General features: G+C 43.3%; 1 protein-coding gene across 1 annotated transcript in view; it reads left to right on the forward strand.

The window, feature by feature from the left end:
* Nucleotides 1-20,979, forward strand: part of PTPRT (protein tyrosine phosphatase receptor type T) — a 740,652-nt gene that overhangs the window by 706,905 nt on the left and 12,768 nt on the right. The window contains exons 21-27 of the mRNA XM_084646178.1: nt 6,258-6,334; nt 7,034-7,070; nt 8,426-8,523; nt 10,233-10,349; nt 11,830-11,984; nt 15,042-15,177; nt 18,537-18,686. Of these exons, the coding sequence (XP_084502304.1) occupies nt 6,258-6,334; nt 7,034-7,070; nt 8,426-8,523; nt 10,233-10,349; nt 11,830-11,984; nt 15,042-15,177; nt 18,537-18,686 (770 nt within the window). The remainder of the gene's footprint in view (nt 1-6,257; nt 6,335-7,033; nt 7,071-8,425; nt 8,524-10,232; nt 10,350-11,829; nt 11,985-15,041; nt 15,178-18,536; nt 18,687-20,979) is intronic.

The following is a 20,979-nucleotide window of genomic DNA, read 5'->3' on the forward strand; positions in this document are numbered from 1 at the left end:
CAGTATAGGATCCCCTTCCTTTCTATTCTTGAGCCCACACCAGGAGTCCTGGTGCTATTAGCTGGACTCTGTGATCTCTCTGAGTGGGACTCTCAAAGCACATAGCAGGAGTTAATGATGCTTCCAACAGTTCCAACTCCAGTATTTGCTGGGGCTTTATTCTCCAGCCACAGAAAATGAGTAGTTCTCATTGATGTCAGTGGGACTTATCCATATGCTGGTTTGGGAGAATCAGGCCCCTGGGAGAGAAGGAAAGGGATGTTCACCACATAGTGTGGCTTCTCTGTTGGTCTTGTCAGCCTGACTGATGATTGATTTCATTGGGAATTATGCCTAAGTGAAGGCAAGAGGATCAGGCTCAGAGAAATGACAGCAGACCTGGAAATAGAACCCAGGAGTCCAAGGGTCAGTCCTAGGACCAATTCTATTCAACTTATTCATAAATTATCTGGAGAAAGGGGTAAACAGTGAAGTGGCAAAGTTTGCAGATGATATTAAACTCCTCAAGATAGTTAAGACCAAAGCAGACTGTGAAGAACTTCAAAAAGATCTCACAAACTAAGTGATTGGGGATCAAAATGGCAAATGAAATGTAATGTGGATAAATGTAAAGTAATGCACATTGGAAAAAATAACCCTAACTATACATACAATATGATGGGGGCTAATTTAGCTACAACTAATCAGGAGAAAGATCTTGGAGTCATCATGGATAGTTCTCTGAAGACGTTCACTCAGTGTGCAGCGGCAGTCAAAAAAGAATACGGGATGTTAGGGATAAAAAAGGGATAAAGAATAAGATGGAGAATATCTTATTGCCCTTATATAAATCCATGGTACACCCACATCTTGAATACTGTGTACAGATGTGGTCCCCTCATCTCAAAAAAGATATACTGGTATTAGAAAAGGTTCAGAAAAGGGCAACTAAAATGATTAGGGGTTTGGAACAGGTCCCATATGAGGAGAGATTAAAGAGGCTAGGACTTTTCAGCTTGGAAAAGAGGAGACTAAGGGGGGATATGATAGAGGTATATAAAATCATGAGTGGTGTGGAGAAAGTGAATAAGGAAAAGTTATTTACTTGTTCCCATAATATAAGAACTAGGGGCCACCAAATGAAAATAGTGGGCAGCAGGTTTAAAACAAATAAAAGGAAGTTCTTCTTCACTCAGTGCACAGTCAACCTGTGGAACTCCTTGCCTGAGGAAGTTGTGAAGACTAGGACTATAACAGGGTTTAACAGAGAACTGGATAAATTCATGGAGGTTCAGTCCATTAATGGCTATTAGCCAGGCTGGGTAAGGAATGGTGTCCCTAGCCTCTGTTTGTCAGAGGGTGGAGATGGATGGCAGGAGAGAGATCACTAGATCATTACCTGTTCGGTTCACTGCCACTGGGGCACCTGGCATTGGCCATTGTCGGTAGACAGGATACTGGGCTGGATGGTCCTTTGGTCTGACCCAGTATTGTCATTCTTATGTTCTTATGACTCCCTAAAGGCCAATCATGAGAAGGAGATATGTCCTGATTGGGTACATGCCACAAAATTCTGAGCAGGCAAGATATCTTGGGAAATGGTGAATAAAACCACTGCACCTTTAACAAACTGCGTAATTGTGGTTCAAATGCAATTGCTGGCAAGAGCCAGAGTCTGCACTGATTAGTTTTACCATTTTATTTATTAAAAGGCTACAGCTGCCAATTAACATGCTTTGCTAAATATTTCTATTACTGTTTCACCGCTCCTGAAACAGGAACCACAAGTCCCCATGGGAAGGGCATTGAAGGGCTTTCTGATTTTGCTGTAATTTCTGTAAGTGCCTCTCTTGTAACCTCTCGCAGTAGCACCGCTCCATGAATCACAGAACATCTTATCCTTATACCCCTTTGGGTAACGATACAGTACAAGAAGAAAAGGAGTACTTGTGGCACCTTAGAGACGAACCAATTTATTTGAGCATAAGCTTTCGTGAGCTACAGCTCACTGCATCCGATGAAGTGAGCTGTAGCTCACGAAAGCTTATGCTCAAATAAATTGGTTAGTCTCTAAGGTGCCACAAGTCCTCCTTTTCTTTTTGCGAATACAGACTAACACGGCTGTTACTCTGATACAGTACAAGGATTATCTTTCCCAGCTCACTCCTCCTTCTCAGCATTGTGTTAAAACAGGGCACTAACCTCTCTGTGCAGATACCAGTAGGTCTTTCTCCCAGTCCCAACTCTTGCAGCTGCAAACAGCCCAAACTGCAGTGGTAGAGGTCAAGTTCCACCGCACATGGGGGAAAGATACAGGGATTCAGCACAGTGGGTCCTAATTCCCTTGAGTGTTGTGAAGCTCTGCTTTGTGGGGCTCCCTGCAACCCAGTACACAGAGGTGTTTTGTGGGGAGCTGCGGGAGTTGAGTGGAGTTGGGGTCATGTCTTCAAAACCACACAGATCCTTCAGTTTTCCTGCTGGGGAGGTGGTATGTGTCGTCTGTGTGGGAATGACTTCAGCCTTGAGGTTTCCCAGTGCTGTGGGAGGTATCCTAGCAGAACTCAGTACAGTGCCAAGATACGTGGGCTGTGTGTCTGGGTTTAGGATTTAGCCTTTAATGTAAAGATCTGAAAAATAAAGCAAAGATTGGGGGACAAAAGAAGAGTCCTCTTTGTAGACCAGGGACCAGTGAGGAAGGAGGAATCTGTTTGCCTGAATATGGACAAATAAAAATGTGCTTTGGGTGAAACTATTTGGAATCATTTTGAGACCTGGATTTTTAGTCCTCCAAAATGTTTGGGGGTGTCTGGTGTTGAGGTTTTGGTTTATCCCATTATATAGATAAAAAAATCACAGCAACTGTTATTGGACTTTTGGTCCAGATTTTCACTGGATCTCCCCCCAGCCATTCAAAGTCAGGGATGCTGAGATCGGAGACCACCCCTGGGTGGTGGGGATAGTCTGACGAGACTGCCTACAATGGCATGTAGCCAATCTGCCACAGCTAGCAGCAAATATCTCCAACGCTTGGTGATGGGATCCGAGATGGGGAGGGCTCTGAATTACTACAGCAAATTTTCTCCAATGTTTCTGTCTGGTGTGTCTTGCCCACATGCTCAGGGTCAATTGATTGCCATATTTGGGGTTGTGAAGGAATTTCCCCCTGGGTCAGATTGGCAGAGAGACTCGGGCTTTTTTTTTTTTTTTTTTTTTGCCTTTCTGTGCAGCCTGGGGCATAGGTCACTTGCAGGTTTAAACTACTGTACAGGTGGATTCTCTGTAACTTGAAATCTTTAAACCATGATCTGAGGACTTCGGTAACTCAGCCAGAGATTAGGAGTCGATTACAGGAGTGGGAGGGTGAGGTTCTGTGGCCTGCAAATGCAGGAGGTCAGACTAGATGATCATGATGGTGCCTTCTGGCCTGATAGTCTACGACAGCACAACAAGTCTTTCCCTCTCCTTTTCCCCTGGGCTGAACACTGTCCCCACTTGATATAACCCAGCATGGAGTGGGATGCCTTCTGTCAAAGGGAAGTGCTGTTCCTGGTACCCAGGGAGTAATTACAGCTGAGTCAGCCAGAATTCTCCCAGGACTCCTACTGCAGTGCAGTCCCTCCAGCCTCCAAAACAGACCAGGACTTCAAAGTCACAATTTGGTCCATAGAAATAGAAAATACAGAACAGAAGGCAAAGAGAATCCTACAGGGAAACTAATTTTAAAAAAAAGAGATGTCTTGAAATATCCTTTGGGACGGAGAAGATTGTGAGGGAACATCACTGAAATATATAAAATTATGGAAAGTGCAGAAAGGACAGCTTCTGCAAAGGCATTTGAGCTACTGTCAAAGAGCACAAATGAAGCATAAATAATTCAGTCAGAATTTTCTTACGTGGAGAAAAATATAGACTTGAGTCGGTACCATGGAGAGCAACACAGCTCATAAAAATAAAAAGTATGTGTCAGGGATGGGTACAGAATAAAAACCCTTTTAAATCCATGAAGGGGTGAGCTTAGTTTATGTTCCTGACTTCCTCACTGAACAATATTCTGTTCCTGGCTGCTGTCTTCACCTCATTGAAAATATTGCCCCATGCCTCTGTACAGCTTCCACTTCATGGGATAACTCTAGTGTCAAAACGAGATGTGGAAATAATCACACCGACAGTCACAATTATTCAAAAATGGGAATTTTGACACAAGTGTGAAATGATGAATTTGGTGTTCCAGAATGGAACTATTTTCTGTGAAATCCTTCTCAGTTTGGACTTGGTAGTAAAACTGGTTTACAGCCAATTTTTTGTAATTTTTTCTAGTTATGTTAATTCACAAGGGTAGAAGATGATATGGCAAAATCAAATGATAAAAAATGTCATTACAATGTTTCAGCAGTTTCTCACAGCCCTGGATTTTGTAGGCATGAGCTTGCTCTTAAGCAGATGCTCCCACTCATGCTAAAATGTGTGGTGATTTTGTGATGTGAAATGAATTCACCCACACTCTGATTTGAACTTGAGCTTAGCTTGCCAGAGATTAGAGGCTTCTAAGATAGTGTGGTCCAGTAATGGAAAGTTCTAAGAATCAGGAGACCCAGGTTCTAACCTCATCTCTAGTACAGACCTGTTGTGTGATCTTGGGCAGGTTACCTCATCTCTGTGTGTCTGAGTTTCCCCATTTAAAAGAAAAGATCTTTCTAAGAATCGTTCTTAGAATCGTTCTAAGAATCGTTCCTGATTCTTAGAATCGTTCTAAGAATCAGGAGACCCAGGTTCTAACCTCATCTCTAGTACAGACCTGTTGTGTGATCTTGGGCAGGTTACCTCATCTCTGTGTGTCTGAGTTTCCCCATTTAAAAGAAAAGATATTTGCCTTCCTTTGTAAAGCATTTAAAAATCTATAGATGCTTTATGAGAACACTAGTATTACTCTTAGTGCATTAATGTATCTTGTCTCTGACAGCGGCCCACACCAGTTGCTCCAGAGAAAGGTGGAAGAATCCTCAAGTGCAAAATTCGGGAATAATCTGCCCATGGAGAAGTTTGTTTGTAACTTCAGGCAGAGATTGGTTTATGCAGTTTTTTACCCTATCTAAAGTAACTGAATACTGCTAAACTCTTGGCCTCAGTGTGGTCTTGTTGCAATGAGTTATATAGGTTCATTGTGCTGTGTACATTCCCATGTAAACAGAATGTTCCTTGGTATCAGTTTTAAATTTTGTATTCTTCAGTTCTATTGAAAACTGAAAAATTTGTTTCTTGAGAGAGACAAGGTGGGTGAGGTAAAAAAATTGGTTTCTTGAGAGAGACAAGGTGGGTGAAGTAAGATCAACTTCTCCTGGTGGAAGGGACAAGCTTTCAAGCTTCACAGAGCTCTTCTCCATATGATGAGAGAGGTAAATAGGAGTGACTGTTTTACCATCTTTATATTCAGTATTTTGAATACCTCTGTTGTGACCTCATTTATTTTTCTCTTCTGTAACAATCCTAATCTCAACTCTCACCTCAGTTTCCCTAGTCCTGTCAATCCTTGGCCCCTCTTCTGAGCAGACCAGGAAAGCTACCATTTAGTTCTAAGCGTGGTGTTGGCTTTTGTGATCTGGACACTTCCCTATGGCCTGGGCTATGCTGGTGCGGGGGGGAGGGGAGTGTTCGAACAAAGATACGCAACTTCCGCTATGCTATTCGCATAGCTGAAGTCAAAGTATCTTAGTTCAAGTTACCTGGCCATCCTCACAGCAGTGAGTTGACCGCGGCGGCTCCCCCATCAACTCCACTTACTCCTTCTGCCAAGGTGGAGTACAGGCATTGATTCGGGGATCGATTTATCACATCTAGATGAGACGCAATAAATCAATCCCCGATAGATCGATCACTACCTGGCAAGTAGTGAAGACATACCCTAAGAGGATGAAGGCTGAGATCCAGAAAATGAAGAATGTTCATGTTATGTGTAAATCTCATAACAGATTATATTAACTTCAGTGAATAATAAATGCCTACTATAAATAAAAGGTAACCACAGGATGTAAAGGTAACACCTTAAATACCAAAAGGAAATCATGGACAAATTTATGGATAGCACCATGATGGTCTTTGATACAGCTGTATATGTTCAATTAACCAAAAAGCAGCAAATGGAAAGCTCAGTTATAGTACATCTGCCCACTTGTGTTTTCCACTGCCTTAGGACAGCCATATTCTTCTCCACTTAACCACACATGAAACACTTAGTACTTTTATTCATCTTTGACTTGACTCTTTTTCTTTTCATCTTTCAGATGATCATTCAAGAGTGAGACTGCAGCTGTTGGATGGAGACCCTCACTCAGACTACATAAACGCCAACTACATAGATGTAAGGGCTGGGTACATACCTTGCGTGACAGAGAACCAAATCAGCATATCTGCGTGTGGGTGTGGTACCTCTTTAGGCTATCTCTACACGAGTAGCCGGGGGGAGATTCACATCCTGAGGAGACATACTGACACTAGCTCTCAGTGCGCTAGTGTGCTAAAAGGACAATGAAGCCATGCCGGTGTGAGCAGCGGGATGGGCTAACTGCCCTGAGCGCACGTCTGGGGTCTCTGGCGGGCATGTACCTGGGGCAGCTAGCCCCTCCCATCACTCGCACTGCCATGACTGTGTTCTATTTTTAGTGCACCAACTTGATGAGAGCTAGTGGGGGTATGTCTCCTTGGGCTGGGGGGGTCACACCTCTCAGCTCCAAGTGTAGAGAGACCCTTAGAGAGAGATTAACTGCTTCATTCTTGTTTTCTCTCTGGTACCATCAAATCCATGCTATGAAAACTCCAAACATTTCATGGTAGTTGAATTATTAAAGAGGACTAAAGCAGTTCCTGCCATTTGTAATTCCTCAAAGGGACCATGTGACTCATGTAGGGTTTCTATGTACCCATTAGTGCTCGTGCCTCATTCACAGCGCAACAGCTGATTCTAGCCAGAAGAAGTAAAATTCATGCCAGTTTGCTCACTCTGACGTGTGATTTTTATGGACCTTCCTGATTTGTTTTCCCTTCTCTTATATTTTCCCAGGGATACCACCGGCCTCGTCACTACATTGCAACTCAAGGCAAGTGGCAGTCTCCTGCATCTAACTATTTCTCTAAAGACAATGATGTGCTAAGCTAATCCAAGAGCCATTCCCAGAGTAAATCTCCTGTGTTTTAATATCTGTAAGCTTAGAGTGGTATTCAAGCACAGAAAATAAAATAAGACACATTCCAGTACACTGCTTGTGAGGATATTTGAAACATACTCAAATGCACAACCAGAGCTAGATTAACATAAAGAACATCTAAACCTATGGGTAGTAGTCAAGTCAATAATGAGTCATTTGTCCAGGAAGAATGAGGTCAGAGTAAGTTGTGCACTGGAATGTGATTGAGGAATTGGCTGTGTATTAAGGTGGGTCAGAATTGAAAGGGAGTTTGTTATGGAGCTGAAGAATCTGAGAGTGTGTTTGTTTGCATGGTCAGGCCTGTGGGAGGAGGTTGGTGTGTTTATGACTACATCCATAACTGGTGTCTTCCTGGATTTGCAGTGGACTAAGTAGATAGAAAATGTAATTGAGCAGCCTCACCTGTAAGTTGGTGAAGATTTTGTGGGGGACTTTCCCACCACTTAAAAATACCAGCAACGTGAAGATTCATGTTGCTAGCTATGAACATTGATATCTATTTCTCCATGCTTCCCCTCTACACAGCCCTGATGTCCCTACTGCCCTCCCATTCCCTGCTACACCATTACCAGCCATACCCCTTTGCCAGGACCCCTTCCCTCACCACCAGTTATGCCCACTCCCTCCTACCTTGCACCTATGCCACCCCTTGAACTGGCCTGCTCCCAGGCCCCTTCCATGTCTATGCAATGGTAGATTTTAATACATACAAGCAGACTAGAGACGAGGACTGAGGTCACACGGGTACAGGGAGTAGAGCTGTACAGGGAATCTGGAGGGTGGAGCATAGAGACAGTGATAGTAGACACAGGTTTGGGGTAGGAAACAGGCTTTCATCTGCAATGTACGGGAGGAGGGAGAAGCAAGCTCAGAGACGCTCTGCCCTAATAAACTTCCTGTGGTGACTTAACCCCAGAGCCACAGGGGCACATCCATAATGTATTGGATTGATCATATGTATCTATTTGCGTACTGTATCTCTCTCTAGTACTTATAATGCATCCATCACCACAGTTTCTGCAGTCCTGGAGCCTTAAAATCTCACCCGCCCTGCTGGAGAGAGTATCTGTTTTATTAAACAAGTCAGTATTGTTCAGTGGATGTCACCTTGAAGATCAAGGAAATACCCTGTAAGAAGGGTGAGATTTAAGGTGAACAGGGCTGTAGGCAGAGAACAGCTGAAAAGGATTGCTGGCATTAAACCTACCCTTTTAAGATGTCCTTTTTTCTCCCTTCTCCTGCCCCAGGTCCCATGCAAGAGACGGTTAAGGATTTCTGGAGAATGATTTGGCAGGAGAATTCTGCAAGTGTTGTCATGGTCACCAACCTGGTGGAAGTTGGCAGGGTAAGGAGGCTGTATTCCCAGTGCTCTCCACCACTTCCTCACCAGATGCAGCCAAAATAGTAGCAGACGTAGTAACTTTCTACTGTTCTGAGTATCTTGTAAATGCCTTTCAGTGACTACACTTTGAAGAACAAGATAATAGATTAAACCACTCAGGTTTCTTCTTTAAAACTGCACTCTAATTTTCTTATTTCCTAGCTGCTTCCCCTCATCTCTGGTAAGCACCTTTCCCCATTGTGTTTTTATTTCCTCTAGATGCAAATATATTGGGCCAGATCCTCAGCTGGTATAAATCAGTTTAACTCTTGAATTCAGTGGAGTTACACCAATTTGTACCAGCTGAGAAACTGACCCTTTTACTACAGAAACAAAGTAGAGTTCTGTGTAATTTATGTGACTTATTCTTTATCCGCAAAGTTCACATGAGCAAGAATATGGGATATTTCTTTAATCTGGTCTCAGTGACTGTTGAAGGATCAGTGTATCAATGGTGAATAGCAGAGGTGCTAGGTTTTGAAGGTTTGGATCTGCGCCCCCACCTCCGCCAGTTAGGCGCCATGTACAAAGAGAATGGTGGAAACAAGGGCCAGGGGTATAAAGAGTCAGGATAGGAGAACTTATCATGGCAAATCTATGCTTTTAAAGATAACCAAGATGCTTGTGGCTCCAGGGAATGGGTTTGGAAGGGGCCAAGTAGCTGTGCCAGTCAGGTAGGCCTAATTGTTTCTGAGGATCCTAGCAAGCCTAACTAAGGCTCGGGTTTGCTCTTCCCCAGCAATTCAAAGGGAATAATCCCTATTCAAATTGCATGGCCTTGAAATGGCCTTTACTTCCTCCTTTTCTTAACCCATTACAATGTCTTCTATCCCATATTTCCCCATCTCTTTTATCCCACCCTTGTTTCCTACCCTGCTCCCCTATGTTCCCCACTTCCTAGCTCCTCTCGCCTCAATGTCCAGTTCTCTCTCCCCACCCCCTTTTTTAAATAATTTTACTTGTTTGAGGTTTCAGAAATCCTTCCTTCAAAAATTTATTTGGGCCACAATGTTGAGAGAATTATCCCCATATCCCACTTACTCTGGATACTGGTTCCTTGCATGCTGAAGTAATCTCTTCAGAAATGCCAATTACTACATGGGGAGCTCCTTTCTAGAAACTGCTCGTTTACTGACACTGAGGGGCAGACGGCTGACACAGGAGGGGTTGACCAGATTGAGGTTACCACGGGCATAAGGGTGGTATTTGAGCTGTTAGTTTCTCCACTATACTATAGATGCTTTGTGATTAGGACACACAACAGATGTAGCCATGTGAGTCAGAGCAGCTGCTGTCAGCCTTGTTCAGTGTTTCTGTTTCAAGTAGCCACCAGGCTACTGAAATGTGTTGGTACCGATGGGCAAAACTGAAAAGGTTGGGTCCTTTTTCTGATGAGTACTCAGAAATGTGGATGCTGCTCTGAATTGGTCAAAACAATTATGTCTGCAAAACTGGGCTGAGAAATTTGTGAGAACAGACTCACTTTCAGTATGTCAGGGCTCCAGATTTCAGTCCCAGTCACAATGTTAGAAATAATTACAAATGTAAAAACATTTTTATGCAGTTAAGTGAACTTCTTTGAACATTAACTAAAGATCCAGTTTTTGTATTGGACTTGAATTACACAATCCATTACCGCACCCATCCCTACAGTCTATTTTTTCTTCTTGTAGGTGAAATGTGTTAGATACTGGCCAGATGACACAGAGGTCTATGGAGATATTAAAGTCACATTAATTGAGACAGAGCCATTGGCAGAGTACGTCATACGCACATTTACTGTACAAAAGGTAAGGAAGTCCCCAGTCAATTTTACTTCAGACATAACACCTCACTTAGGATCTGAAGCATGGTTCCACACAGACATCACCAGGAAGCTTGTGGATATGGGAGGGTTAAATTTTGACTTGTTTTCTACCTTAGTAATCCGATTTTTATGAAGCATCTTCCAAGTTCATATCAGCAATTAGATGAAAGCATAAATAACTGTGGATACAATTCATAGCACTCAAATGTCTAAATGCATCTATGAATCCAGTAGGTGGATGTCTACATGTCATGAATAGTGACTATAGTTATTCACACTGGCAAATTGCGGGTGGGGGGTGGGAAAGCACCAGTAAAATTAGATCCCAGGCAGAGGCCCTTTTAAAAACAAATAAAAAATAACGTTCAGGGTTTAAATATGTATATTCTTCCAAAATCTGCAGTTTAGTGGAAGGTTTTTGTGAAGCACCGGTGGAAAGTGGAAGCCTAAATAACAGACCATTGCAGGTCTGCCCAAATCACACCTCACACCCTTGATAAGCAATTTTAAAGCTTTCTAAGAAAACTCACACCATTCATTAAACCTCATCACAGCTACACTGGAATATGTTCCAGTTTCTAGTGCCCTGATTTCATATTTTGTTGAACCACTGAACTGTTTGGCAAGAAATAACCAAAGACAGGTCTGGCAGATCAAAGGGCTTGGTAATCGAATATGGAACCCTGCAATCTCTGTGCCATAGCCCAAAATGTCAGCGACAAAATGGTGTAACTAAGTGGAAGCTCTTTGGCAGCATGTGTGTGGAGTAAACTGGTGGTGATGGTCCAGTTCCTAGAGAACAGGTACCTGTATCAGAACAGACAGTGACTGATGTCCTTGTCTGTAGCCTCACCAGAGGCCAAGGATGGGTATGGAAACAACATACCTACCCTCTCAGCACTAGATGCAATCCCTCCTTCTCAGGGTTGAAATGCATTGATGGGTGATTTTTGGGAAGCTTTCTCTTTTGCAGCCTGTGCCTTAACTGCTCTATGGCCTTCAGTCTCCAGGCCTGTCCGTCATTAGCACTACATTCACTTCATCGGAAAAAAAATTAATGGAACAGACTGGATACTAGAGTGGAAATGAGCTGGGAATTTGTACCACTAGTGGTTTCTCTTTGCAGGTGTGGTTGAGCAAAGGTACCCTGGCACTGAAGTTACCCCATAATGTTACTGATGAGCTAATTTTAAATTGCATTTAAGACAATACACTGTGAATGGGTAGTGGATAACCACTTTCATAATCCTCAGGCTTATGTGATACACTTCAGTTGTAGTGGAAGGTGAAATCTCTTGATCTTTCACCTTGAAATCTCCAGAAGTGAGAAGTGGTATGTGAAATGTGGCTTTATATAATTATGTTTAAATGGTAGTTCAGCCCTCTGAATGAGTAAAGAATGCAGTGAAATACGGTGATTGTGACATGAAGGAAGAAAAATAGAGGTTGCATTGTCTCCTCAGAAAGGCTACCATGAGATCCGAGAGATTCGGCAGTTCCACTTTACCAGCTGGCCAGACCACGGGGTTCCTTGCTATGCCACAGGCCTCTTGGGCTTTGTTCGGCAGGTGAAGTTCCTCAATCCGCCTGAGGCGGGGCCTATAGTTGTGCACTGCAGGTATGCAATCTGTCTGTCTATTTGTCTGTCATTGCTCATTTCTGTCCCAGTCCCCTTAAGTTTTTCCTGTTTCTTTCAACCTAGTGATCACCTCTCTACTTTTTGCTGTTAATGATACAGCTTGCTGGCCTTAGAGGTGAACTTGTGCACAGTGGAACAGGTTCTCCATTGTGCAGTGGCTGCTTTATGCTTCATTGCTGGTGTAAACTGGCCGTGGAACTGGCATCATTGGCCCAGGGAGGATCACTCCAATGAAGAGGATCCTCTGGTGCCATAGGGGCTCTTAGCCCAGTGCCCTCCATGCTGCTGGTGTAGCAGAGGGAAATGGTGCATGGCTGGGATACCCATCCTTGGCTGCAATTTCACCCTTCTGTGACAATTGGCATAACTTAGAGCAGCATCAAGTGAAGGAACTTTCAACCACCTTTGCATGTACACACTTGTACCCCAGCTTCTACTTTTGCTCTTCAGCCACTGGCAAGATCGAGTCCAGGATATCAGTCTTCCTGCTCCCCTGCCTAGTGGGAGATGCCAAATATTGTATATAGTTTTTAGCCTTCACTTAGCCCAGAGCCTGGGAGTTTAATTTCATTCTGGAAATCTGCCATGTAGCTTCCTAAGAGCAACTTAGACCAAAGTGTACCAGGAAGACCTGCTTGTTTAAGAAGAGGGAAGGCTCAAAATATTGGACTACATGCTCACTAACTCTGAGCATTATACAGGTTATTGTTATAATTATGATAGGTATTACAGTAGCCACTAGAGTCCCCAGCTGAGACTGGAGCACCCTAGAGCTAGGCGCTGTACAAACATTTGAGAAAACAGTCCCTGACTGGAAGAGTGAACAAGCTAAAATGTGTGAGACAGACAAAGGGCAGGGGTAACAGAGAGGTAATGCGAGTTGGGCAAGGTCATACAGCCGGTCAGTGGCAAAGCCAGATTCCAGATCTCCTGACTGACTCCAGTTCCCTATCCACTCACCCATGCTGCCTTTCAGGTACAGCCTCCTGCTGACAGACTTGTCAGTCCTTACCCTTGCCAATGTTAGAAAATGACTCCAGGTAAGTATTTGTGTTGGGGAACATAGTGAAGTCCTTGCAGCATAGGAAGGCTGTTTTTGTTAGTTTGGATCAGACTAGTGGGCCATCAAATCCAGTATGAGGCCAGTGCCAGATGCATTAAAGAGAGTCACCAGACCTCCAAAATTCACATAACCAGTTATATAATGTCTGATGGGGTGAAAAGTCCCTTCTTCAACCGTGTGACGATGAGCTGATGTCTTGGTAACCCCGCATAGTGAGGACAGATACAAGTGGTAGTCACAAAATTATCCATTCTTTTTTTTTAAAATTGAGCTGCATTTGATTTTGTATTTGCATTAATATAGACATATAATAGCACTGTGGCCTCCAACCACTGAACAAGAGTTGCCAATATCCCATTGCAAGAAAGACATTACCAGAACAGAGAAATAGTATATAGCAGCTGTTTCCCCAATGCTTCCACCCCAACAAAACACGCAAACATATCTGTTTATGGAAGAGGAATAGATGGAACTTCAAGCTAGCAAGGTCCGAGGACACAATTGCTGTTCCGTGCTTTCCCCTCCAAACCAAATCAACCATAAGCCAGTTACAACTGTTGTCCCATACCTCTTAGGGAGTGCGTGTATGAGGCAAGAGGGAAGAGAGAATGAATTCCAAGACCACCCCAAAAAGGGAAATAAATGAATCCCTCTGTTTTTAGCAGGCAGACAGATTTATAGTAAAATACAAATGAAACCCCAGGAGCTGGCAGGTGGTAGCTCTGGGTTTCTATCTGCTCTTTCAGAGCTGTGACCCAGGCCTGGCCTTTGAAAGAGACTGGTCCTGATTCAGCAATGCTGAGAAAGAGGGGAGAGATTTTTCATCCTTCACATTTTAATGAATAAATGCCATTCGCTCTCTGTTATTTATCTGCTTTTGAATTTTAATGACTAGCTCTAAGTGATAATTACCAAATTCTCCCTACCAATGCCTTGCTGGATAATGTCACCGCTTGATATTTATGGACTGCCAGTGACCTCTAAATATAGAAATGTTATAACTATTTGTTAAAATTTTGAAAAGTAGAGAGATAAAGAGAGAGGAAATGCCACTTATTCATTAAAATTCTGCAAATGAAAAATATCTTCCCCCGTTCAGCTCTTGATTAATCTGGCACATTAATTCATGTTCATTCATATCTCCCTGCTTTACAGCACTGTTTGGAGTTTCATACATCAAAAATTTTCTTGGCTCTAGCTGAGTTTGCCCCTTTCCTCTAGGATAATGGGGAGAAACTTCCTCCTCTCTTTATCTGACACACCTAGACAACTCAGATGACTTCCCCAGTGGGAGAGGGGGCTCATTGACAACACCATTCATGTGAATGTTTCAAGTCTCACAAGCAGTGGGGGTTCTAAATTTAAGCACTTGAGTAACCCAAAGCTCCCTTCTCTACAGTCTCACAACTCCCACCCTGGACTCTCCCCACCCCAGGTCCAGTTCTCCATGTACCGAATGTAACTCCTACCAGCTAAAATGGGAGAAGGATCTTGCAAGTAGAGAACTGGCCCCTCCTTTCCAACATGTGCACCTGAGTATGGCAGAGTGCTTTTAAAAGTCACATGGGAGAACCCCTTCCAAAATATATTTTCTGAAGCTGCCTCTAATTACAAGAGCATGAGTTTCCTCTCTGTCTCAGTTCACAACAGAGTCAGATGTTCTGTAGCTCGGGTGCTTATGGAAGTATTGCTGGACAGGGCTAGAATATTGTTTTTCATTGATCTTCCTATTAGTGTCCAAGAAACAATTTTTCTTCTTACCCCTCTCTCTTTTCCCCTTCCCAAGAAAACCACCTAGCCTTGCTCTCCCTATGTCTCATGCTATTTCAGCAACACAGAAGACCAGTCCTTCAGTACAGAGGGGCAGCTAATGAAGGAAGACACCTGTGCCTGTAACACACAGATTTTTTTTCTCCTCTTGACAGCCCTGCCTCTTCATGGTCTATTGATCAGGGCTTCATTCTTTTTTGCAGCGCTGGTGCTGGAAGGACAGGGTGCTTTATTGCCATTGACATCATGCTTGACATGGCAGAGAATGAAGGTGTCGTAGACATATTTAACTGCGTGCGAGAGCTACGATCCCAGAGGGTCAATTTGGTACAGACAGAGGTAGGTGCCAGCAACTATTTTCTCTTGTTTTACAGCCCTCCTGTCAGCCTCTGCTCAAGAGGAGCCCATCAGTGAGTTAAATCAATGCCTGTTTCCGCCACCAGGTTGTTACATGGAATTATTTGTAGCTAAACTTGAGTAGGCATGTATTAAATGTTCCCATGTACAGGCACATATTGAGTGTACCCAAGGCATGAGGATAAATTGTGCACCTTGTTACCCATCTGTTGGTGCCTTGTTCAGTTTTTGTCTTGCATTGTGTCAAACTATCTCATGAGTCCTGCTGAGTGTCATTGTACCAGGTTTCCACATGTTGCAGCATGCATTGACCCATCAGAATCCCCATGCCTTATGCTCTTCTATTATACTGCACTTATCATGGTAATATCTGAACCCTTAGCCCTGGTCTACACTACGAGTTTAGGTCGAATTTACCAGCGTTAGGTCGATTTAACCCTGCACCTCTCGACACGACAAAGCCATTTTGGTCGACTTAAAGGGCTCTTAAAATTTATTTTTGTACTCCTCCCTGACGGGGGGATTAGCCCTAAAATCTACATCGCTGGTTCGAATTTGGGGTATTGTGGACGCAATTCAACAGTATTGGCCTCCGGGAGCTATCCCAGAATGCTCCACTGTGACCACTCTGGACAGCACTTTCAACTCAGATGCACTAGTCAGGTACACAGGAAAAGCCACGGGAGTTTTTGAATTTCATTTCCTGCTTGGCCAACGTGGCAAGCTCATCAGCGCAGGGGACCATGCAGTCCCAGAATCGCAAAAGAGCTCCAGCATGGACCGAAAGGGAGGAACTGGATCTGATCGCTGTATGGGGAGATGAATTCGTGCTATCAGAATTCAATTCCAAAAGATGTAATGCCAATATATATGCCAAAATCTCCAATTTTGGCCTAAATGCGAGGTGTTTACAATGCTCACAACTGCAGCGATGATCAGGGTGGGCTCCCGCTTGCAGTGCTATGGCATATGCGCAGGCAATCCAGGAAAAAGGGCAAGAAACGATTGTCTGCCGTTGCTTTCACGGAGGGAGGGAGGGAGGGGTCACTGATGACAAGTACCCAAAACCACCAGCGGCTACCTTGTCCATTATCTCAATTTTTTAAAATTAATTAAGAAAAAGAATGCATGGTTTCAAAACAATAGTTACTTTATTTCAAAGGGGGGAGGGTGGTTGGCTTACAGAGAATTAAAATCAACAAAGGGGGCGGGTTTGCATCAAGTAGAAACACACAACTGTCACTCCGTAGCCTGGCCAGTCATGAAACTGGTTTTCAGAGTCTCTGTGATGTGCAGTGCGCCTTGCTGTGCTCTTCTAATCACCATGGTGTCTGGCTGCTCAAAATCAGATGCCAGGCGATTTGCCTCAACCTTCCACCCCGCCATAAATGTCTCCCCCTTACTCTCACAGATATTGTGGAGCACACAGCAAGCAGCAATAACAATGACCAACAGCGCCAGCGAGCTTTTAAACGTCCAAAGGCACATTATACCACCATTTTGCACTTGCTCAGCCTATAGTTGAATGGCTCCTTACTACTCTCCAGGCTTCATGAACCATGGGAGCAAGGGGTAGGTGTAACCACGCAGTGCTGCCAGCTGGGAGAGCAGCCTGAGGCAGAAGCCTCCAGTTTGCAGGGTTGCAGCAGAAGCGGTAGAGCGAGCAAAACACCATTGATGAGGACGGCTAGCAGTGCTATGGCATCTGCGTGGTTAACCCAGGAAAAAAGCCACGAAACAATTGTCTGCCATTTCACGGAGGGATGGAGTGGTGACTGACGATATGTACCCAAAACCACCGGCGACAATGTTTTTGCCCCATTAGGTATTGGGAGCTCAACCCAGAATTCCAATGGGCAGCGAAGACTGCGGGAACTAGCTACCCACAGTCCACCGTTCCGAAAGTCAACGCTAGCCACTGTTCTGTGGACGCACTCTGCCGACTTAATGTGCTTAGTGGGGATACGCACAATCGACTGTATAAAATAGCTTCTGAAAAATCGACTTCTATAAAATTGACCTAATTTTGTAGTGTAGACATACCCTTACATAATGCTCATTTGATATCAATTAATTACATGTAGCTAAACAAATAAGTGAAATATGCCACAAAATACATTTCCCTAATCAATCCAAAGTATTAAAGAGTCTGACTCAGCCAGCTACCTAAGTACATGCACATACTTGAAGCACGTACATGGACCTATTGACGTCAGTGAAACTAGTCACTTGATTGAAGCTGGATATGTACTTAATTACCTTGCTGAATCAGGACGATAGAGCATAGAAAAGAGGGGAACAATTATAATTCTGCTGGACTCCATTACCAGGATATAGTCTCTTTAAAGAACACTCTATTTACCATGTGGAAAACCATGCATCTTTCAAATGACCAGTAATCCGAAGTCCATTACAGAACAGAGAGATGGAATAGAGCCATTGGTGCATCTATTGTTGTTTTTACTGCAACAGTACCACCAGGGTATAATTGCTCCTAACCTATTTGTGGGATCCTTGTCCTAGACTAAGTGTTTACACTGACTTTTTCCCTCCATTATGTCTCTGGGGTCCAGTGGCTTCGCATTTTATGTTTAAATTTGAAAGGGGTTGTACAAGCCACATTTTTAATGGTGGGCAAAACAGGTTCCCTCACAAAATGCTGTTGTGCTTGCAAAAACCTGTAACTGCGCATCTTGTGACCCATCTGCAAGCAGAATTTCCCCGTTTGAATCAGCAAACTGCCCATTTACATGCACAAATGTAGAATTTTCTGGGCATAATGAGTGCACTTGAATTTTGTCCTGCTTGAACATTTGTGCTGATGAGACACATTCTGCACAAATCTATGGCACAGGGAGTGTATATATGGATCTCGGGCTTTTGTTGCTCACTGGAAACATTGCTGGAGTAGTGTCATCTATTCCTGTGTTGCAGGTTATTATAACTGAATTAAGGGATGCAGTCACCCCTGAGGAGTAGAGAACTGGTTCCAACTATAAGATCCAAGTTTTCTTTTTTAAATTATCTGGTAAAATTATTTTGTACAAAGAACAATACTAACCAGGCCATCTTGGCAGAAGGAATTCAGGGCTAAGACCAGCCTCTCATCAGCAGTAGCTATGCACTCAGCAACTGGTGGAGGGAGCTCATCAAGTTGTATCTTCCACAACATGCATGCATGTGCGTGCACACACACACTCACATTTAAAAATCTGTAGTGAGCACAATTTAAACAGAATCAGCATTTACAATTCCATGGTATTTAAGTTTACTGTGAAATTTTGTGATATTTATTTAGAATGGGGTTAATTTGCAACATCTTGTCCCTGTGCTCTGTGCAGGAGCAGTACGTCTTTGTACATGATGCCATTCTAGAGGCATGTCTTTGTGGCAACACAGCAATTCCGGTTTGTGAGTTCCGATCCATATATTACAATATCAGCCGACTGGATCCACAGACAAATTCCAGCCAGATAAAAGATGAATTTCAGGTAAGAGCACCTGGCCCTTTTCTTGTCTGCACCAATAGCAGTTGATGTTTTGCATATGTGTTTTATCAGTTGCTTTATCTTATTTCATGATTGCCAGTAGTCCAAAAGTGGGTATAATGTTCACTGCTAATATTGCACTTTGCTCCATTCGTGGCCCAATCCTAATTTCAACAAATATTTTTGTTCTTTCTTTCACTACATAGTTTATGTGAAAAAATGTCAGTGTGTGGGTCATTTATTAACGGTTGACTTTGACTGTGCTGTTGATGAGTGATTGTCCAAGTTGCATGGGATTCTTTCTCCACCCTGATTGGATGACTGAAATTTTGTATAAAGGAGAATCACAAGCCAGGAGTAATGCACTTTCCAGTGCAGATTTTCAGGTGCAGAATCATTTGTGCTAAAATGGAATAAACTTTGAGGCTGCACAAACATTTTCACAAATACCTGGTGGCTGCTCAGCAACAATGAACAATGACCCCACAAATAATGGTGGGCTGAACACACTGCACTTATTCCCTGGAATATTTCTGAATCACTTTTTGTGTTTTCAGCCAACTCTAGTTCATGGGAAAGGCAAGTCTTTGAAAGGAAAGAGGGAGGGAGGGACTTTGGCATTCATTAATTCAGAAGTTATCCAGACTAGCCATTAACAGCAAAGTGCAGAACTCTCTACCTGCAGCAAATCTCCACTGCAATGTAGTGTCTCGGCCAGCACCAACCTACAGCAATAATATTCTGCAGTTTTAAGTGATGGCTACTGTGGTGCCAGATTGGAATTAGATGGTTTTCTGCCTTCCCAGCTCTCAACCCTCCATACACAAAGTGAGATCGTATCCTTTCTTTTAATACATGGCATATATTTACCAAGATTTGGGTACAGCAAAACTGTAATTTGAATCCCAATGACTGGCAATGCCATTAATGCATCTGCTTTTCACAAGTGGCCCGTGTTTTGTACAGGATTTCTGGTTCTGGACATCTTACCTGTCAAATGAACCAAAGCCCAGTTTTCTGAAATGTAGTGCTTTTAAACAATGACACCGCTGTTTATGCTTATTTTGCCAGGATCTGAGCGAGACAGATTTGTGTCCTGCTCACTTGCTTTACAAGCTGTGGGAGACTGGCAGCTCTTGTGGGAAGGGAATTCTTTAGTTGGCTTAAGAGCGTCCTTCTCCATCTATTTGTAGAAAGCTGTGTTTACAGGACATCACTTACACACACCATTCTTCTCAGCCCTAATCATTTGTACTTAGTAAGAACAGGGAGGGATGCAAAAAAATATAAGTAGCTGCCATCTTTATGAACCAGTTGAGATAGCTATAGATTTATTATTAATTATTATTATTATTATATCATAATAATTGTTGTTTCAATAGCACCAAGAGTTTTCTGGATGGGTGGAACCTCATTGTCTGAGCATCGCAGAAACATCAGGCCGTGCCTCAAGTAGCTTTTATTGTCTGAATGGGAGTAAGATGTAATGGGCGGGGGGTGGGGGGGAGAGGGCTCGAACACAACGGTGGGGGGACAGCAGGGGAAGACCATACTATTAACAGGAATACAGGGTTGCAGATATCCTTAGCTGAGTGTACAGTTTAGAGGCTTAAACATGTATATTTGTTTATTGGACAAGTGGAAAAGATACTGATGAATTGCTAACTGGGCTCCTGCGCTGGCATTTTCATTACTCAGCTTACCATGGGCATCCTGGCAGAGGTGTGTTTTCATAAGGGATTTGAGATACATTGTTCTTTCTGCCAGACCATCTAGAAATGGAACTCCATCGTGGACAGGCCTGAGTGAACTTTTGAATTTAGGGACAAACAGTAACATTTTATCTAAGGTACTGATGGAATCACAGATTCAGTCATCCCTGCATTTTCAGATGGTTTGAAGTTCATGGTCTAGATCCTAAGTTTGCTGCAGTAATGTCCCACTGTGGCATTCGTGCAGCTCCTCTGCAATAATTTATCAATTCTGTGTCTTCTGGAAGTTTGTTTGATAGTCAGAAGGGAGTTTAAGAAAAGGTTGTCTGCATGCAAGCAGGAAGAAGAACTATAGCTTCTCATAGCCATCCACCTACCAACACTTAAGAAAATAGTGCAAGAGGCATCCACTTTGGTGTTCTCCCTTCAACCCCCTACTGAGCTCACGGGACTAGTTTGACAGCAGAGGGGAAGGTTGAGAACACCGGAGAATAAAGACGTTGTCTAGGTTTAAAAGGAGATACTCCCTCCAGCAGGGTGAGAGACAGCTAAGTGGAAAAGACTGACCCCCAGACCCAGACATT

Source organism: Lepidochelys olivacea, assembly GCF_965140295.1.
Source record: "Lepidochelys olivacea isolate rLepOli2 genome assembly, chromosome: 13".
Lineage (NCBI taxonomy): Eukaryota > Metazoa > Chordata > Testudines > Cheloniidae > Lepidochelys > Lepidochelys olivacea.